General features: G+C 43.1%; 1 protein-coding gene across 5 annotated transcripts in view; it reads right to left on the reverse strand.

Moving 5' to 3' along the window:
- The window catches only part of LOC147029343 (voltage-dependent L-type calcium channel subunit beta-1-like), a 333,734-nt gene that overhangs the window by 111,935 nt on the left and 201,169 nt on the right, over positions 1-20,630 (reverse strand). For all 5 annotated transcript variants that reach the window (XM_085872338.1, XM_085872336.1, XM_085872337.1 and 2 more), the window contains 2 exons: positions 11,200-11,322; positions 6,773-6,909 (listed from right to left, as the gene is read on the reverse strand). In XM_085872338.1, the coding sequence (XP_085728464.1) occupies positions 6,773-6,909; positions 11,200-11,322 (260 nt within the window). The remainder of the gene's footprint in view (positions 1-6,772; positions 6,910-11,199; positions 11,323-20,630) is intronic.

The following is a 20,630-nucleotide window of genomic DNA, read 5'->3' on the forward strand; positions in this document are numbered from 1 at the left end:
GGTATATATAAAATCAATCACAGCTAAATATCCAGGAACAATTTTTTTAAAAACAAGAGAGGAGATGGGAAGACGTGCAGAGATATAAAAAGTAATACCGGCACTCACGGAGGCTGTGTTACTAAAAAACAAAGTTCCTTTCAATTTCAGCCTCCACTTTGCCATGCAACTCGCAGTCGCACGAGTTTCTTGTAAAATAAGAATATCTACCTTTACATTATTAATTAGCTGCATCGTTTGGAATTTACGTAAAGGATTACACCCTCTGTTTATATTTAAACTTGCTATAATCATAATGAAAAGGCAGGATCAAGAATTTTTTATGCATTCATAAAATGCTTCCTTGCTTAAAGAATATATTTTTTCAGTCTCTTCCAAGAAGCGCTGGAAATGGCAGCAACTTCCAGGTTCTAAACAATTATTTGTGCTTTTTGGACAAAAGCACGCAAGTTGGGGAAAAAATAATTTAGATCTACTCGCTTCTTACGAATAGTTTTTGTAAAAAAATGTAAGATATCGGAAATAGAAATTAAAGTATCATCAAGACTACTATCTGGGGGGGGTGGGGGGGGGAGGTCCTCACGAAAAGCACTCGACGTCAGAGAGGCGCAACCGTCTGAATCATAGTCCTCAATTTCCTCAGGGCCTTCACCCATTTGCCCAATCTCCATGGTTGATTCAGGTGGAGGGACAAAAGATGTAAGGGGAACACTCTCAGCGGTTACATCCTTGGGGGCGTCATTAACGATCGTGATGGCAATGTTGTTATCTTTAACAGGAGCACTACAAGGTTTAGATGACTCAGAGTGTATGGAGGGGGTAAGACCAATCTGAGGGGGACTGGTAGTAATAGTTGGAGGTTGCAAGCCATGGAGGGGTGGGGGGGTGAAGGAGGAGAAGGAGGATGGGGGAGGGGAGGAGCAGGGAAGGAAGAAGAGAAGAAGCATGAGGGGCAAGGGAGAGAAGAGCAAAGGGGGGAAGGAGGGGGAGGTAGAGGAGAAAGAGGTGGAGGTAACATTAGCGTCGTTACAAAACATTTTAGAGGTCCCAGGTTATTCAGAAGAGGAACCAACTGGTGAAACCGAAGCACCACATGGGGCCTGTGTTGTGGGGCAAGTCCCCACAACCACCTGTGCGAAGGAGTGAGGAGCTGCTGAAGCGGCGACAATTTTCGATCCGGGCTCAGCGGTGCTTTGAGAAGGGGAAAGAGATCTTTTTGTGCATTTATTTATAGGAGCAGGAGCAGATGCTTCATGGGAAGCTTCTGCTTCTGTAATGATAGCATTATCTGGGACGGGGAGTTGTTGGTATGAGGGGCCTTCATTAACAGTTTTATTCAGCATGTCTTTGGGCCATGATCTTTTAACATGGGCGAATTCACCACAATTATAACACACAAGGGTTTCTGTGTTCACATATCCCATATAAGTATGTCCATAGATTTTAAAGGGAAGGATTGCCTGGAACCCTGAAACACCTGGTGGGAAAATCATATAAACAATCCGACGAAACGACAGAATGCGTTTAAATTTATCATTCCGACTTTGAAACGGAATCATTGTTAATGGGGATACAACCGTACCGTATCGTTTTAACTGGGATACAATCTGATCACCTTTCACGAAAGGTGGTAAATTTGAAATCATAACTTTTTTTGCGGGAGTATCCAAAAGGTTAAATGGAACATAAATATCGGGATCGAAGAAAATTCAGCGCTCGACGACTTGAGTCGCCATCGGCACTTCAGAAACAAAAAAAAACATTTTTTTTATTCATACGTGAAACCGCCTTAACATTCTCAATCACGATGATCTCACCTACACCAACAATTAACTTCTCCATGTCGATCTCCGCCGGAGGGATGCAAACAATGCCAGGTTTCCAGGTTAGCGCTTCAAACAAAGCGTACCGCAAACTTTCATCCGTCATGACTATTCAACGGCTGGATGTATAAAAAAATAAATCGGCGAACACCGTTCAAACTTCAACGGGTCGCAAAAAACGAGAATAATTTAAACGAAAGGAAAAGGTATAATGAATACAAAATAAGCAAATAAATAAACAAGCAGTCATAAACTGGTACTTATGAAATCGTCAACTTGACCTCTGACCTTATCTAATAAAAGCTGTCTCTAGAGAAGGTACCGACGCAAACCAGAAGTTTCTACGATGATTCTGTACCAAACCATCAAAAATCGAATGTTTGACCTCACTGTGACCTTGACCTTTGACCGATTTTGACCAAAATCTAATCAGCACTAGCCATCACCCTCCTGAATCACGTGGTGGAATTTGACATTGGTAGCTTCTTCCGTTCTCGAGTTATCGTGCCTACAAACAAACACACAAACAGATGACGGAAGTCATCAATATACTTATGAAATCTTTAGATTTCGTAAGTAATAAACGCGACAAACTAATAATGCATAACAGTAGATCGGCACGGATAAACCACCGCCCAAAGCACAAAGAACGAACCGAATACCGCCGTAAATGCTCTTCTCTCCCTCTCTCTAACTCGGGAAATGGGGGCACAAGAGGAGGGTTGGGGGGGGGAGGGAGAAAGAAAAAATCTGTGCAGCTGGGTAAGATAGACAAAAAAAGCACAAAGGACAACACAGAGTTAACACACACACCAACACGCCGCCATCACACTCACACACAGAGTGACTGGCTACCAGGGGAGGGGGAAAGAAAGAGAGAAAGAAACAGAGAAACAGACACAGAGAGAGAGGGAGAGAGGGAGAGAGAGAGAGAGAGAGACAGAGAGAGAGAGAGAGAGAGAGAGAGAGAGAGAGAGAGAGAGAGAGAGAGAGAGAGAGAGAGAGAGAGAGAGAGAGAGAGAGAGAGAGAGCGAGAGAGAGAGAGAGAGAGAGAGAGAGAGAGAGAGAGAGAGAGAGAGAGAGAGAGAGAGAGAGAGAGAGAGAGAGAGAGAGAGAGAGAGAGAGAGAAAGAGAGAGAGAGAGAGAGAGAGAGAGAGAGAGACAGAGAGAGAGAGAGACAGAGAGACAGAGAGACAGAGAGACAGAGAGACAGAGAGACAGAGAGACAGAGAGAAGGAACGAATGTTTAAGAGTTGATGTATGTTGGATGAAATATCGGTGTTACAGTCGGCGTCATCATTGGGTGGACAGTAAACCACACAGATAAACGTTATGTGGTTTCGGAGAGGTATACACAGCCAGAGGTGTTCCAGAGGCTTCGAAGAGTTGGTAAGGACAATGGACAATGAGCAACAGCGTCTTTGACATCCACAGAATTCCTGCCCATGGCGTGGGGGGGAACAGATTATAGCCAGGGAGAGACACAGAGGAATAGGAAGCATCCTTTAAGAGAGACCTTCCTGTTAAACAGACAATGTCCAGAGCAGCTACAGCAACGTGAATGGAAAGATAGAAAATATTGGAGTGGAGACCTCAAATATTAAGTGACCACACTTTGAGGGAGTGGGGAAGAGGAGATGAGGAGCAGATGGAGTGTGGTAGTGGGTGTGTGGTGGTTGGAGGGGAACGTGTGGTGTGGGGAATGGGAGTGGGGCACGCGGCAAGGGGAGTGGGATCAGGAGGGCGGCAGGGGAGTGGGAGATGGATGTACAGCTGGAGGTGTTTGAAAAGAAGAGGAAATAAAAATAAAAAGCTGAGAAGTGCAAAAATAGACCACCAAGGATAAAAGAAAGCTTGAGAGGCACGTTCGAGTCTTGAAACAATGAATCTCTCACACAAGCTGAGGCCGAGGCTGTGAGGCGAGACACACATAGTCAAATTCGACGATACACGACAAAAAGGAATGAATGAGACATGGGAATGAATTCCAAACACAACTAATAAACAGCAATGAAACAATAACAGAAAAACACAGATCCAGCAGTGGATTTCTTCGCTTTGAGGACCTTCAATGAACGAGGTCACCCCCAACGTTTCAGCAATTAAAGACCTGAAACTGGAAGAAAAGCAATGACAGTAATGATCTAATTAATTATTTTTTTTTTCCTTCTCGTCATATTATCTCAGAGCTATGTTTCAGTTGTAAGAATGACACGACTTTAAGGTAATATCGAGAACAGGCGGGAAACAGACGTACAAATAGGTTCATGAATAGAAATCGTGAGGAACACAACGAGAGCCCCTTCAGCTTTGAGTGCTTGAATAGAGGAGCAAGATTGAATGGCTGCAGAAAGATGTCTGCATAGGAAAGAAAAAAAAGAACCTTGGATACAACTGGCACGCTCGACGTTGTGGCAGGTTCTTGTTGTTCTTTCCAAATTCCATATGAAATTGTTCTTCGATTTTCTGGATGTTGGGCACAGGCGTTTGATCCAAAAAAAAACAAGAATTGCGACATTCACCTTTATCATTTACTAGACGACCCGTGAACCGGTTGGGTTCCCGTTGTGACAGGTTGATAAAAAAAAATCATTTCAAAAAAATAATAATAATAATAATAATAATAAAGACAGCTCCAGGGAACTATACCGCTGAGGTTGTTTGCATTGATCAAATTCTCCCGATGAGTACTTGACTGAATCGGGAATTGATTTTTTAATAATTTTTTTCGTTGCCCGATTTGAACGAAAGTTGATACTGCACACCGCAGGAGAATGGTGAGTAAGGTGGCCCGAAAATTTTTGTGCTATCGTGTACCGTTTTGGCTGTATTTAGGGAACATACATACATACATACATATACATAAATACATACATGATGAGAGTTTTAGTAATACATAGATCGAAGATATTTTCGATCAACTTTCTTTATTCGAGATTATAACACCTTCACGAGAGATGTTATCAAAAGTATGCCAATCCAGAAACATCTTTGAAAACATCCCAAGGAAACATTGCCAGCATAAGAAGAAGAAGAAAAAAAAAGAACTGTGGAACTGTTGAGTTTGTGGAACTGCTATCTGGAGATTGTTCGATCCTACTATTACCACTAGGCCTTCAAGTAAACGGTGCACTAACATATTATGTCATCGCCCATCCTTCACGATATTTTATTCCCACATTAATCCGACCTAACTGAACCCAACCCCGTCTTCCTTGCGGTTTACTGTGTTTCCTCTCCTCCTCTCTCATCCTTTTCTGTTCTTTCATTCCCTTGCTTGTTGTGCCAAGCCCTGTTAAGCTTAGTGTTAGCTTCCTGGTTATGGTAGCTGGCTTGGGATCTTTGGGTCCTGAGTTCGAGGTCCGTTGGCCAATGAATTAACACCAGGTTGGGTTACTCAGCCTGCCATCCTTCTGAGGTCTGCAAAATGAGTACCAGTGTACTGGTATGGGGGAACAGCATCGGCGGCATAGTCGCGCCCCAATAAAATGATAGCTACCCGGCAACCAAGCTGCCATGCGCAAGAAGAAGGAGACTGCGCCATTGTCAGTGTGTTGGAATTTCAACATCCGTCTCCTTGCTCTTCTGTGAGCTAAAAAAATATTTATGCAAGAAAAAAAAAGAGGTTGGAAAAGATCAATGATCAATAATTAAATGGAATCACACTCAAATGGATAGCGTGGCTTCTCCCGGTCAGAATTCAAATCCCACAGGTCTCTTAAAGTAAATTTTAATGAATTCTATCTCCTTCTGGGGTTAACCAAAGTGGGCCAAAATGGTTCTGGAACGCGCAAGATAATGGCAGTCATCAGGCAACGTGTGTACTTCAGGAATAACAGTGTATTGAAAGGATACGCAGGATACAGAACGACGAAAACATAGAATCCCAAGACAAAAGGTAGACTGAAACAATGAATAAAGATAAATAAATTAATGCATACAGGAAACCAACAGGCAAACGACCTAGGGCGCCACATACACAAAGAGGAAAAAACAGGCAAGGTATTGACAGGTGGGCATATCCCCAAAACGAGGCAGGGGGATGACCGCAGGGTGACAGGGCAGAGAGAGTATAACCGCCCCCGGCAACGACAAAACTTTATTTCCCCACGTTGAGAGTCAGCTTCCGAGAGAACAAGAGGACAGTCGCAAAGTGTGGGAGAAAAGAGCGGGAAGAGCAGGAACAGGTCGATGTATGGCCTTTTAACATCTCCCCCCATCCCACTCACACCACGCAGACACACGAATACACACCATGCTTTCAAACGTTCTTTGCTCATGTCCTGGTACTGGGCAATGAGGTGGCACATCGCCACCACTGTCGTGACATCAAATGAATGGGGGTGTTCTCACCAGCGCCACCCAAACCAATGACACAACATCTTGCAGTGCGCCAATTGCAGCATGCCCTGGGTGGGGGGTCCTTGAAATGACAGGTGCCATGCTGAACACCTTGTACCGAGTGGACAGGCCACAAGGGGTGTTTATCGGCCAAAAACGAACGAAGACTCATCCATATGCACCCTCTCTTACTTTGTCTGTGTACCTTGGTTGGTTTTACAGAGAGGACATGAACAATTTACACCTTCATATCAATCCCTATGTCCAAGACAATTCATACCCTCTCCAACGTAACAATACCATATTAGTTAATTCGTACCCCCTCCAAAGTAACAATAATATGTGAGCTAATTCGTACCCCCTCCAACATAAAAATAACATATTAGTTTATTGACAGGTGTATCAAAAGAAGATTCATGATATTGTGGGTCATTCAAGAGACTTCATCAGCAGCCACAGGTAGATACCACAAAGCAAGTCTGATGCATCATTCCATTACCTGATGCCATTTTCATTGAAATCACAATTGCTCCACACATTGCACTCATAATTCTCATTACGTTTCTTCCATGTGATACAACACACCTCAGACTCAGACTATATCGTACCCGGCGTGAAAGCGGCTCTGGCGGGCTCGCTGCTCCAGCTGATGCCTCACACGGTCCAGCTTGACCGGGCTCGGGATAAAGCCAATCTCACAGCCCTCCTTGACGAGCCGACCGATCCACCAGTCATTGTTATACTTCTGTGTGTGGCAAGTGAGCGTAGATTGCATCAAGATGGACTCATCGTCAGTGGTCTTAAACTCTGTAATCAAATAACTAATGACGTAAAACGATTTGCTTTATTGGGAGTTTTTTTTTTGGAGTTACACGAACATTAGTCAGGCGAGGAGTTTTGGCGATCAATGGATTAAGAACAACGAGAGTGAAGTCGATGACCGGCATCAAGCTATCTTTTCATTGTTTTTTTCAGTTAATTCCCCCCCGCCCCGTTAAATATACCCTTTTTCCCCCCAAAAAAGCGTGGGGATAATAACCTCAAGTAATACGTATATGGCGTCTACACATACTCGACACAAATACACACATATCTTTCAACGCCTGGTCGTTCCTACGCCTCCTTATTTCCCACATTTTAAGGTTGTTGTCTTTTTGTTTGTGTTATGCAGGATCTAAGGCTCGTCATTGACCTGCCACGCATCTCTCACACACGTGGATATTTACGGATGAGCATACGACATACAACACAGGACTGCAAAATGAGGAAAACACGGACACTGAGCTTGGGGGGAGGGACGTCACTTCCTCGGGAACTCTGGGTACCAATGACGTCACAACAATGACGCCACCTTTCTCACCACACTCAGCGGGGCATTTCCCCAGGAGGAATGTCCTCCTCCCCATGGATGCCAACATATGGAGACTGACTGTCTGTGCTCTTAGCCTATTAAATGCTGAACGTGAAGCAAGCGAGCAGCACGTACCGTTATTCCCCATGTCTTTGGTAAGACTCGGCCGGGGGTTTGAACCACTGACCTCCCAAACTCGGAATGGATGCTCTAACCATTATACCACCGGGTCTGGCGAATGTTTCTTAAATACCGAGTCTGATGAAGATCTGGTAAATGCACACTCTAAAACGGTCTGCAAGGTGCAAGGAATCAGTGTGCTTCGTCGAGCTCTAATTGAGCACCAAATGTACTCAATTTACAGGTATGTTAACATTGAAAAGTGGTGGGGAAAAAAAAAAATCAAATAAATCAAAGCACAAAAGTTAATGCGATCACGATATTCGATCTTCAAACGATGGGCATGGGAATCGCAAAATTCCATCGTACACTGCGCCCGTCATCATGTTCCCTCCAGCTTCCCACAATGAATCAACGGATCTCGTCGACGTGTCCATGCTTCAGAGTTTCACATTTGACGAGCACACTTGAAAAAATGCACGATCACCAAAAGTCTTCATCCCCATACGAGCGACCACCAGGGGTTGTGAGGAATGCGAGGAATTCCCATCGATTGATCACAGGTTTTTTTTTTTGCAGGGGTGCAAGATGTATTTCAGTCCAGAAATGTCGGCAGCAACCGATTTGCGTTTGGCTTTGGAGGTCATCAGGAAGATTTAAAAACCTATATCCATTGCTATACTCCGGTGAAATGCTTTGAGGATTAAAGTGATGCGATCAAATCTTACAGACACATTGTTAATTCGTTGCAAGGACTTGAGAGATGAAGCACGCAAGCCTGTTGACATGGAGTTGCAGTAATCAATGCACTGCATTGTGTTAGAGGAACACGAATCAGAGTTTCGGTTTTCCTGTGATTTAGACATGAGCAAGTTTTGGACGAAATTGGGCAAATCGCAGAAAACGTGAGTTACGTGAGTTTGAGTTGACGCACACTCCTGAACCGCTGGACGGAATGAGTGGAAAACTATTGGTTGTATCCAGGGAAGATTTTAGTGCAAGAGAAGATTTTAGGCATGAAAATAAATTATTCGTCCTGGGGTTTCGTGGTGGCAGGAAGAGCCTGCTCCTCTCTCTATACGTAAATTTACAGTATGTATGGCTCCCAATGTGAGCGGGTATCACAAGTCACACTGAAATACGCCAATTCTGCAATGTAAGAACGGATTCTTTGTTGGCGTGTAGAATTTCGGAAACGATTGGTTCCTTAGGATCACATAGCTGTAAAACTATAGAAGCAAAGGTCAGGTGTTGATTGATGCCAGGTGGTGATCCGCTCGTATCAACTCTCTGAATTGGATCTTTATTATCTGTGTGTGCTTGGATCTTATCCCAATTGGCGGCTGAAAGCAACTCGTCCTCGTCCCACCAATGTAGTGGAATTAAAAAGAAACATTCACGTGGGTATGGAGATAGCTGAACCAAGCTGTGATACAAAATTTCGTTCATTTTGATGGCAAACATGATGTACGCTCTCGTTTAAACGGTGGTTCAAGCAAGTGCCAAAATAAAAATAGAAAAATCTGGGTTGTTTTTTTTGCTAGATTTGATTTATTTTCTCCACCCTAACTATTGTTTTAAAAAACAAACAAACAAGTGAAATTGCTCGTTGAGCAAGGAATTGCCAGAATAACTTTGTCATATCTCCATGATCTCATAAAAAACAAAAACCTGGAAATCAATTTGGTTCTTATAGGTCGATAGTGCTACTGTTTAATGAGTTATAGCACTTAGTTTGGTCATGATCATAACTTGGAAGTCAATCGGACTTGAAATGGCGTTTTTATCGCAATTTGAAAGTTTTGACCTGACCTCCCTGACATTCGACACCCGACCGCTAAGTAGGGTGTTGGTATGACACCCCAATGAGACATATGGTTGGATGCAGTATTGGAAGATGCACATTTTGGATTTGGTTTGAAGTCGATATGACCATTTTATCAGACGTTATTGCGAAAATAAGAATTTCGGTTTTTCGTCGACTTTGACCTTGACCTTTGACCTAGATTCACCAAAAACGACAAGTGTCTAAGTTGAACCATGGCCGACGTCTGTACCCAGTTTGGTCATGATTGCTGGCTGCTACAGGGTAAACAAACACACAGAAAAACAGACAGACAGACACACAGAATGATACACACAACCGACCAACATAATTGCCGAAATCCAAAGGATTCCGGAAATTAACAAGAAAAAAAACAAACAAACACAGTGGCCAAATTATTATGAGAAAGCCCAATATTAATACTTTTAGCCCATCATAGACGTCCACGAGCACACGGCTTCGTGACTTGGCCATAATAATCCAAGTCCTTCTCAAAACAAACAATAGGTTTCGTGAAGAAATACGAGGTGATCACAGTGGAAGTGCATTCACTGTGTCATTTTGTCGGTCGTTTGGCGAACCATTGCTTATTGCTCAAGTGGAAGGAAATCCATGAATTAATAAATTAGCAAATTAATCGATCACCAGTTTTTTTTGCGTTCGACCTATAATACGTTATTCGCCACAATTGTTGAAGGAAGCATACAAAATAGAAAAATAGAGAGTGCCTAGAACACGATACCCCATGCAGTGTTATTAGCTCATATGCAGCCGGTGCCTGCAAGTTGCATGATTGCTGGAAACGTGGCTGTGCTGCTGATGCAGTGACCCCTGTTTCCAGTAAGCTGGTACTCATTGTGCCGACCTCGGAAGGATGAAAAGGCTCGGTCAACCCACGTGGTGTTATTTAACGACACGACAGGGGGCTCAAACTCAAGACCCGAAGATGTAATGCCAGCCACCTTAACCGTAAAGCCAACACCACTGGTGTTTTCAGTTACTACGTTTGTTGTAGAACGCTCGCCAAGTGGCTTAAGCACTTAAGCAAGGACTCCATCCAACCTTAAGCAAGAACCCCATTGATAAGGAATGGCTGGCTTGTCATGCGGTAGCTTGCTGCTTGATAACTGAACACACCCCTGGCCTACTCCGTGCTGTGTTCAAGTATAATACCTCGATTTTAATAAAACAATGATGTTATAAAACAATAAAACAATAAAACAATTCGCAGTTTAGGAGATGGAGGCTTTATTTAAAGAGGTTTAAAGGCGTTTAAATAAATTAATTCTGCAATGCACCACAATTGACGCAGTGTCTATTACATCACCCTATCGAACACAATACTTTAGTGATTCGTGCCTGTTGTTTGTGTCCTTTATAACGTCACTAGAACAGTAATTTTCGTGCTTGGAATGATTTTCAATTTTGTTTGATTGCCAGACAGGTGGACAGAGTAAAAATTTTTTTTTTTATCTCACTCCTCTCAACGCACGTGCGATTAGGACGAATTCAGAGCCAAAGTACGGTAAAATGAGAAACTTGTCTTTCCATTGATTGTCCGATTCGTGTTCATATTGACTATTGAGTGAGCTTGTTTAAATTGTTTTATTCAAATTAATTTTATGTCACATGATTCGAAAATCCTCTAAAGTGACACAAACATCACTTATTAAATTAGAGCTGTTCAGGTTCGAAGCTCATTAAAGCAGTGGAGAATTGTCCAGGTAAGATGTTCGCACCTCCTTGATGTGCAGGAAGTCTTTTGCCTCAAACGAGACTGCGGCACCATGTATCGGAACGTCCTCTTCGTGGAAGCCATTGTACGAGACGTTGGTCCTCACGGTGAAGGCCACTGGCTTTGTCTGCAAATTTGATGGGGAGGGTGGGGTTGGGGGAGAAATTGTGGGAATTAATCACCGACAGAGGTGGGCCGCAGGACGTCAAGTACGACATGTTGGTTTATATCAGAGAAGATTAATGAGCAGAATACACAAAAATGCCTGTGGATATCATGACTAATATTGGAAAAGGTGTTGTGATTTGCGTTGATATATCGACACAAAATCGAAGGAGGTAAATAAATTCACTAAAAGAGCAACAAACAAATTAAAGTACACTGATTAAATGTCTTCAAAAAAAATTTAAGCCCAAAATCTGCAAAGCACAATATTGGCACACGTGTCAGGACAGTCAGCTACATAGTTGGTAGTTTAAACACTTTAACGCTGTAGATTTATTCCAAAGATGCCCCTCTAATGACGACATCATCAACAATACTGAACTCAGTCGATAAACACAAAGGGATACAAGAGGAAAGTCGTGGAGAAGTTTGTGTGGGTTGGGTGAAATAAAGAATGATGAGAAAAATATGGAAGGAGAGAGAGAGAAAGAAAGAGAAAGAGAAAGAGAAAGAGAAAGAGAAAGAGAAAGAGAAAGAGAAAGAGAGAGAGAGAGATCGTGCTATATGTCAATTTGGCCCTATCTCTCAATGGTGAAGAATCACTGAAAAAATTCTTGCATCCGGATCCAATCAATTGGTCCTTGTGAGGACCAATCAACAAAATCCAATCAACAACAAAAAAACAAAATTCAAAAGGGGATTTTAAAATAATCAAACAGAAGCAGCAGTATCGACAATTTATTTTAAATATTGCTTTCGTAAAGAGAACCCACTTGTTGTGTTGACTCAAAGAGAACCAACTGACTGAAGAACCGATGTGCTGTCAGCGATCTTGAGCATCCCGAAGCGGGTTATTAACGGCCATTTAATTGGATGAATTACCAAAGCGAGTTGTTTCTTTTTTTTTTCATTATGATTTGATTTTTTTTTGTGCAGTTGAGCAAATAAGGAGGCATACATTGAGCTAAATGGTTGTTGGGATAGCTCAGAGGTAGCATACTGCTCATCATTGAGCAAACGTCTGAGTTTGATTCCCAGCCCGATGATGAAGCTATCACACTTGTTACGCGGATAGTGGATCGCGACAATGAGTGTGCCGTCCGTCCAATGGGTTATTAACTTGGGTAAGGTAGTGACCTTTTCTGGCTGTAATAGTTGCTGGTGGATGTTGAAGATCCAATCGATGTCTTTCACAAAGAATCGGATATGATTGTCAACTCTCTGGTCAAATTTCAAATTCCTGTCATAAACTATACAGGCCCAACATCAACGGCACAGCTGGCTCAAATATATGATGCAACGAGCAGCCAGGTGCAGCACATGAATGAATGAATCAAGCCAACGTTATTAGGGTAACAGTTCCTTGTTGTCATGGCTGACAGAACACAAATTATTATGAGCAAAACGCACTATCCCACATAAAGATTATACAAAATGGAGGTAATGAATGAGTGGTGGTGAAGATTACGCTGGGATGATGAGACAGTACCTCATTGTTAACCTACTGTTGTTTGTTGAGGACGGGGTGACACTTACATGAAGGCTCAACACAGGTTTTAGAACTTCTTTCACTGTATTACGTGTTTGTTTAAGGTAAGCGGTGAAGGTTGCATGCAAGGCAGACAGAAGGTTAAAGTAGCTAGGGTAAGGTACAGTGGCCAGTAAACGTATTCACCCTCAACTAAAAATGTCACATTTAGATGAATTACGAATGATGAAGAAACAATTTTTCCAAATGAACTTTTTTTATTCATAACTTAAGAGATCAAACAAAACACTGTTATAGTTGAAGGAGGTCACAAGTCATGAATAGCTGCAAATAACATGTACAAATCAAAATTCACTGGTTGTAAAAGTATTCAGCCCTTTCATTCAGTACTTGGTGGAAGTACCTTTTACAGCAACGACTGCTCTGAGTCTTTGTCGGTAGGTCTCCACCAGCTTTTCACAGTGAGATGGTGAAATATTAGTCCATTCTTCATGTGAAAATTGATCTAGTTCTGCCAAGGTTGATGGGAATTGTTGATGAACTGTATTCTTCAAGTCTCAACATAAATGTTCAATTTGGTTCAAGTCAGGACTTTGACGGGGCCACTCAAGAACATTTATTACTTTCTTATTCAGACACTCCAGTGTGGCTTTAGCTTTGTGCTTTGGATCATTTTCCTGCTGAAATGTGAAACTCTGACCCAGTTTCAGATTCATGACCGACTCGAGCAGGTTTTCATCAAGGATTCTCCTGTACTTTACACCGTCCATTGTCCCTTCTATCCTGACAAGCTTGCCTGTTCCTGCTGATGGAAAAGCAGACCCATAACATGATGCTCTCACCACCATGCTTATCAGTACAAGGTCAAGTCTGGTGATAAAAAGATGATAATGTCTGGGTGATGTGAAGTGTTCGGCTTGCGCCAGACGTAATACTTTGAATTTAGACCAAAAATTTCAATCTTTGTCTCGTCTGATCCCAAAATGTTTCTCCATATTCCCGCAGTATCATCAAGAGGCTTTTTCACAAACTCCATACGAGTTTTTGGTTGTGTCATCAGCAATGGCTTCTTTCTTGCCACCTGTCCATAGAGGCCAGCTTTGTGAAGGTAACAGGATATTGTTAAGAGATGAACACTGACCCCCATCTTGGGACATGGAGCCTTGCAGATCTTTGAAAGTCATTGTTGGATTTACAGTGACATCCTGAACCAGTTTCCTGTTTGTCCGGCTGCTGAGTTTGGATAGGCGACCTGATCTGGGTAGAGTCTGGGTGGTATGATACATCTTCCGTTTCTTAACGATGGATCTCACCGTACTCAAAGGGATAAGGAGTGACTTTGAAATGTTTTGATAACCCTCTCCTGAACGGTGATTCTCCACCACTTTATGTCTGAGTTCTTTGGAAAGCTCCTTGATCTTCATGTTTTCCTTGTTGGTTGACCAAGTGAGTTGCACCTTAAAACTCCTTAGATAAGTGGAGAAGATTAATGTTTAAGTTAAACCACTGATTACATACAGGAGAAACGTATTACACTTGTTTTGTAACATTTCAAAAAAAATAATTTACTCCTACAGTGATTTAGGGTTCATTCGGCAAAGGGTTTGAATGCTTACTGTATGTAACTGGGAATCATCTGATTTTCTCTGTCAATCAAACTTATTCAAATTTTATCTGCATTTTTTAGTTTTATCACTTTGGAGTAGTTTGTGAAGACTCTACATATTAAGTTTGATTTCAAAGTATCATGAAATATGCTCAGGTGGCATCAAAAGGTGAAAATTTTGGAGGGGGGTGAATACTTTTGCAGGCCACTATATGTCATCTCTTTGTTCTCTGCTATATACAGCCGAGTGGTTCCTCGGCAGTGCAGTATCGGGGGAGGATGTGAGGAGGGGGGAGAAGACCCAGAGGTGGAGATTGGTGAACATGCTCGGGCTAGAGATTGGTGAAAAGCCACAAGGCAGACTTTGGCAGACAGTGTTTCTCCCTTTACTCGTCGATTGGTCGTGACACCGACCAATTGGGTGGGGTGTGCCCATTTTTCCCAGCATTGTTATTCGTGTCTATTGTTATCGCATCTATCCACATCAGCAAACAACAGGCCATCGAGGCGGTGCGGTAAATCCCACGCTTTCCTCACCTCGTGACTCATCCTGGTGATTACTATATTGATCATTGTGCTAGCCTTGACAATTTTACATTTATTTCACTCCCTGGAAGCAAAGCGGCCATTTGTGTTTGGTGGGCCTGGGTACTCCTGCCCGGGGGGCGGGCGTGTCCGCAGGCGCTTTCAATTGAACATGCACACTTCATTTTTTTTGAAAAAAAACCTTTCTTTCTCTGTTAGGTCGTTCTGAGGGTAATCAAATTATTTTGAAATCAAAGGTAAATCTGAGTCAGAAAGTTCACAGATCAAGACAGACCCATGGAGTTACAGAAGTCCTTTGCTGCAGTACCATGACTGGTGAGAGAGGGACGAACACCCCGCCAATTGGAATGGTGACAATTGAAATCACCACAAACGAGGGAAGAGAATGGGTAAGGGTGGTTAAAAGTTGGCCCATGTTGGCTGAGAGATGTAAATGGAGTTGTCATTGTTCAGAAGATGGTACAGCACACAGACAAACAAGAGGTGGGAGTGGAGGGGAAGTGGCAGCCAAAGGTCGTCCTGGGGTTTGGAAGTCCAAGAGCAGTACACAATGAGAAATGGAGTTCCTGATGAAAGTTGTAACGCTGCCGGCAGGATGGGGGCTCAGGACTCTCAAACCGGATAATATAATATAGTCAGGGAGAGACACGAAAGAGTCAGGGATGTGTTGTGGGAGGAAGGACACTGTTAAGCAGATAATGTCTGATTTATCAGCAGCATCCTGTATTTAGAGATCTGTCAGGTTGTTGTGGAGGCCTCACATGTTGGAGGTCAACATAGTTAAGGACAGGTGAGGAGGCACTCTTGGCATGGTGCAGGAAAGTGTAGAGGGTGTGGGTGACCTTGGAAAGGGGGTGGTGGGATGAGGCAGAAGCTGTGAAATGAAATGGAAGGTTGACACGGGGGGGGGGACTTGGGAGGTTATAGTGGGGGGGGGAAGCTAAGAGGGGGTAGGGCCATGGAGAAAATGTGAAAAATGTGAGGGGAGTGGCACGGCCGGGTGGAAATCTGAAATCTGAAATGGGGCAAATGGGAAGCTGGGAGTGGGAGGGGTGAGGGGGAAGATGAGAGGGTAAAGAAAGGGGATATGGAAGGGGTGGGGTGAGGGGATTTGGGAGGGGTGGGGTGGGGAGGTAGGTCTGATTGGGCAAGGTGTGTGGGAAGCTGGGAGCGGCAGCATGAGCAGGAAGCTGGGATGGGGGAAATGAGATGGAGGAACACTGAATTGGGGGACATAGAGGAGGGGTGAGGTTGGGAGGATGCGGGCGTGCAAATGATGAGGGGGAGGGTATTGATGTTGAAGGGGTTTGGAGGTGACGGGGAGTTGATGGTCATGTGCAGGCAACCTTTGCAGACTGGACTTCTAATGATCCCCAATTCAGACACACAATTAGAGATATCACGAGAGGGGTAAAATGTGGGGTTATTGAGGCACCGAGGAAAGTCTTGCTGTAGATATGGAGGGAAGTTCAATGAGCCGAATGTTTGTGAATTCAACATGTTTGGGAAGAAAACTGAAAAGAAAGAAGAGGAGATAGATATGAAGAAGAAAAGCATGTTGATATTCCTGATTTACAGATATGATAATATAATATAGCCAGGGAGAGATGAAGAATTTTTTTTCTATAAATGAAGCATTATTTAAAAGTTATAAAAAATTTTGTGTTAGAATCAAATGCGTTCAATTTGGAGGAATGTTAGTTCAATTAGAAAGTATTGAGAATGAAAGGGATAAAGAATGAAGGAAGGAAATAACAGGCAGATTGAGGTCATTATTTTTTCGAGTGACGAGTTTTTTTTGTTTTAAGCAAAGAAGGAGGAAATAAGATTTAGTTGAGGAACATGAAAAAAGAGCTCCGAGGATAAAGAAAGCCGAGCCGAGACAGACTTGGCATGCCCACCAGCTGACGCCTTGGAGATTAGGCCCAACACTCACAAGGATATAACTTGATAATACACCACAACAGGGCATCGGAAAACATGGAAAAGTGGATGAAAAGACAATTAACAACACAGGGAACTCAAGGAGGCACGAATGAGGAAACATCCAACATGCTCACACACAGGATTTGGGGTGCAGAGACTTGAGGAAAATTGTATTTTTTTGAAATGCAAGTTCCCAAATGAAGCTTCTTTTCCCCATTGATAACATGAAACGGAATTTAGGGGTTTTTTTTGGAAACAGAAAATCTCCCGCTCGAAGTTTGTTGGGGGAGTATACGGTCAGCCCACCGGGAAAACGTTGCTTCCCAATTACAGAACAGTCGAGCAAGCTTTGGCTGTTGCTCGAGTTGATGAAGCAGCCGAAAAGGAAGAAAAACAATTTAACTGTCCAGATCAAGGCTTTGTCGATTTTACTGCTGACAGTCTTCAATAAACACAAAAGCATGCGTTTCAAATTGCAAAGAACAATCGGTCAAAGCGACACTGCCGTTTTCAAAACGAAAACATCATTCCAGATGTGCATCTGCAGAACATCTGGATGATGCATGTAAACAAGTCAGCGCCACCGTGCAATACTGTCACCGGAAGGGCCAGTTGGTAGTCTGTCTAAAGAAACAACAAAACACATGAACAGCATTCAGTGGAGCGCAAACCTCCAGCAAACTGAACAGTTTACATTTTGTATCCCACTGATCGCCTGGATCTGCATACAGACCTTAATCAAAATCCATTCGCATTGCACTCGTCACCTACCCAACTCATCCACCAAGTTTTCACATATTGTGCTGTATAACGTTTTTATAACAAAATATTGTGATATATATCGTTTCAAGCCCAATCTCTCCAAGATGAAGAATCACTTTAAAATGTCTAGTATCTGGATCCAGATCCAGATCTTCACAAAAAAAATCAAAACAATTAATCTGTGTGACACACCCAACCTGTCCACAAAGTTTCGTCCAAATCCGTCGACAACTTTTTGAGAAATCCTGATCACAAACAGATAGACAACCAAACAAACAGTGGGGGGGGGGATATCACCTCCCTTCACTTTAGGTTGCGGAGCTAATGTGATTCAGTGTGTTCAGAGCTACCCAAACAAAACGGCAAGTGAAGATGCTCCGATGTAACCTTGAATATGCCTCAATGTTACATTAAAGTCAAACATGTTGGCCGGAATTTCGGAAAGGGTCTACACTGGGTACCTGGGACTATCATTCGATTCATTAGTGATCCTATGAACTCTGACGTGCGAGTGAGTATCTTTGGGGGGGGGAGAGACATGAAGAGCAACGACAGCCGCGGTAAATGAGTACTCCTTCGTTTTCACAACCTGATAATGTGACAGGCCCATTGGACAATTCGGTATCGGAACAGTTGCCGCCATCACTTTCTGGATCCCTGTCTCCAGCTGGTTCTGCTGAAAGTGGAGGACAGGCAATACCTACACTGTTTTCAGATTACACCAGCAGTTGAACAACCTGTTCCCCCTCGATCTGCATGTTGATGAATAGATGCCTTCTCCATCATCTGAACAAACAAAGCTGGTTAACAAGGCCTGAAGATTTCCAGGATGGGAAAGGAAGAATACTCAAAGACTAATTGATCAGTGATGAATCTGTGTTTATGCCAGGGAACTGTTAAATGACAAATTGCCTCTCTGGACTCCGAATAATGTATCGCATCATAAAATTGAGTTAGTTTAATACCGGTTAAACGATAAGCTAGTCACGAACTCTCGTATGCATGATGAGATTTATTACCTGGAAAGTCTTCGAAAGACTGCATTGTAGACAGGATAGAAGGGAAAAAGTCATTTAGTTATCGAAATTTTCAAGATTCCTTTTTCTCGACAAATGAGTACCGAGACCCCTAATTATTCAATCACACATTGCTGAAGTTAAAAAGGGGGCAGTTGTTGTATCTTTATGTATGCTTTAGCATTGTGTGATTTGATTACACCCAAATTGAAGGTGGAGTCTGGTGGAATTTTGGGTGGTTCGTGCATTTGCGTTTGTTTGTTTTTGTATACAGGGTTAAGGTTAGTGGAAGAACTAAAACACCGAATGGATCAAGATACAACAGGACAAAAGGAACAGTACGTGTCCACATTAAAAACAAAAAACCCACAACAAGTGTGTGTCCACTCTCAGGAGAGTCAGACAACAACCTCAAGAATGAACTTCCAAACTTGTCTCCCTCCTCGACAACCTGGTGGCACCTTGTTAAGTCTGTCGCTGTTGTATGCTCCCCTTCCATCCCTTACCTCTCTTAAAATGGCATCACCGCTATCTCCGCTCGTGAAAAGGCCGAATGCTTCAATTGTGTGTTTGCTTCCAAATCTTGTGTCCCCAACCACTCACTCTCGCTACCCTTCCTTCCCTGTCATGCCCAACTGCTCTTGGATTCTGTGTCCTTTGCACCTGAGAAGGGTAGAAGGTTATTTGAACCCTCTACTCTGACTCCACCAGACGGCATCAGCTCACGTGTCCTGAAAACCTGCTCTGCTGCTCTTGCACATCCTCTGTCTGTCCTTTTCACAGATTAAGACAGTCCGATGGAGTCGCAGAAGTCCTTTGCTGAAGTGCCATGGGTGGTGAGAGAGGTCCCAACACACAGCCAAGTTGACATGGTGCCAATTTAAATAGCCAGATATGAAAAAGAGAGAGCTGGGATAAGTGGTTAAAAGTTTGTCCATGTTGTGTGTGTGAGTGTGAGTGTGAGTGTGAGTGTGAGTGTGAAAGAGAGAGAAAGAGAGAGAAAGAGAGAAAGAGAGAGAAAGAGAGAAAGAGAGAGAAAGAGAGAAAGAGAGAGAAAGAGAGAGAAAGAGAGAAAGAGAGAGAGAAAGAGAGAGAAAGAGAGAGAAAGAGAGAGAAAGAGAGAGAAAGAGAGAGACACAGAGAGACACAGAGACACAGAGACACAGAGACACAGAGACAGAGAGAGAAAGAGAGAGAAAGAGAGAGAAAGAGAGAGAGTGAGAGACAGAGAGACAGAGAGACAGAGAGAGAGAGAGAGAGAGAACGAGAGAGAGAGAGAGAAACAGAGAAAGAGAGAAAGAGAGAGAAAGAGAGAAAGAGAGAAAGAGAGAGAAAGAGAGAGAGAGAGAGAAAGAGAGAAAGAGAGAAAGAGAGAGAGAGAGAGAAAGAGAGAAAGAGAGAAAGAGAGAAAGAGAGAAAGAGAGAAAGAGAGAAAGAGAGAAAGAGAGAAAGAGAGAAAGAGAGAAAGAGAGAAAGAGAGAAAGAGAGAAAGAGAGAAAGAGAGAGAGAGAGAGAAAGAGAAAGAGAGAAAGAGAGAAAGAGAGACACAGAGACACAGAGACACAGAGACACAAAGAGATACACAGAGAGAAAGAGAGAAAGAGAGAGAGAAAGAGAAAGAGAGAGAGAGAAAGAGAGAGAGAAAGAGAAAGAGAGAGAGAGAGAGAGAGAGAGAGAGAGAGAGAGAGAGAGAGAGACAGAGACACAGAGACACAGAGACACAGAGACACAGAGACACACAGACACAGAGACACAGAGTCACAGAGACACAGAGACACAGAGACACAGAGACACAGAGACACAGAGACACAGAGACACAGAGACACAGAGACACAGAGAGAGAGAGAGAGAGAGAGAGAGAGAGAGAGAGAGAGAGAGAGAGAGAGAGAGAGAGAGAGAGAGAGAGAGAGAGAGAGAGAGAGAGA

Source organism: Eptatretus burgeri, chromosome 3 (genome assembly GCF_056783735.1).
Source record: "Eptatretus burgeri isolate ZD-2024b chromosome 3, Ebu_testis_v1, whole genome shotgun sequence".
Taxonomy (NCBI): Eukaryota; Metazoa; Chordata; class Myxini; order Myxiniformes; family Myxinidae; genus Eptatretus; species Eptatretus burgeri.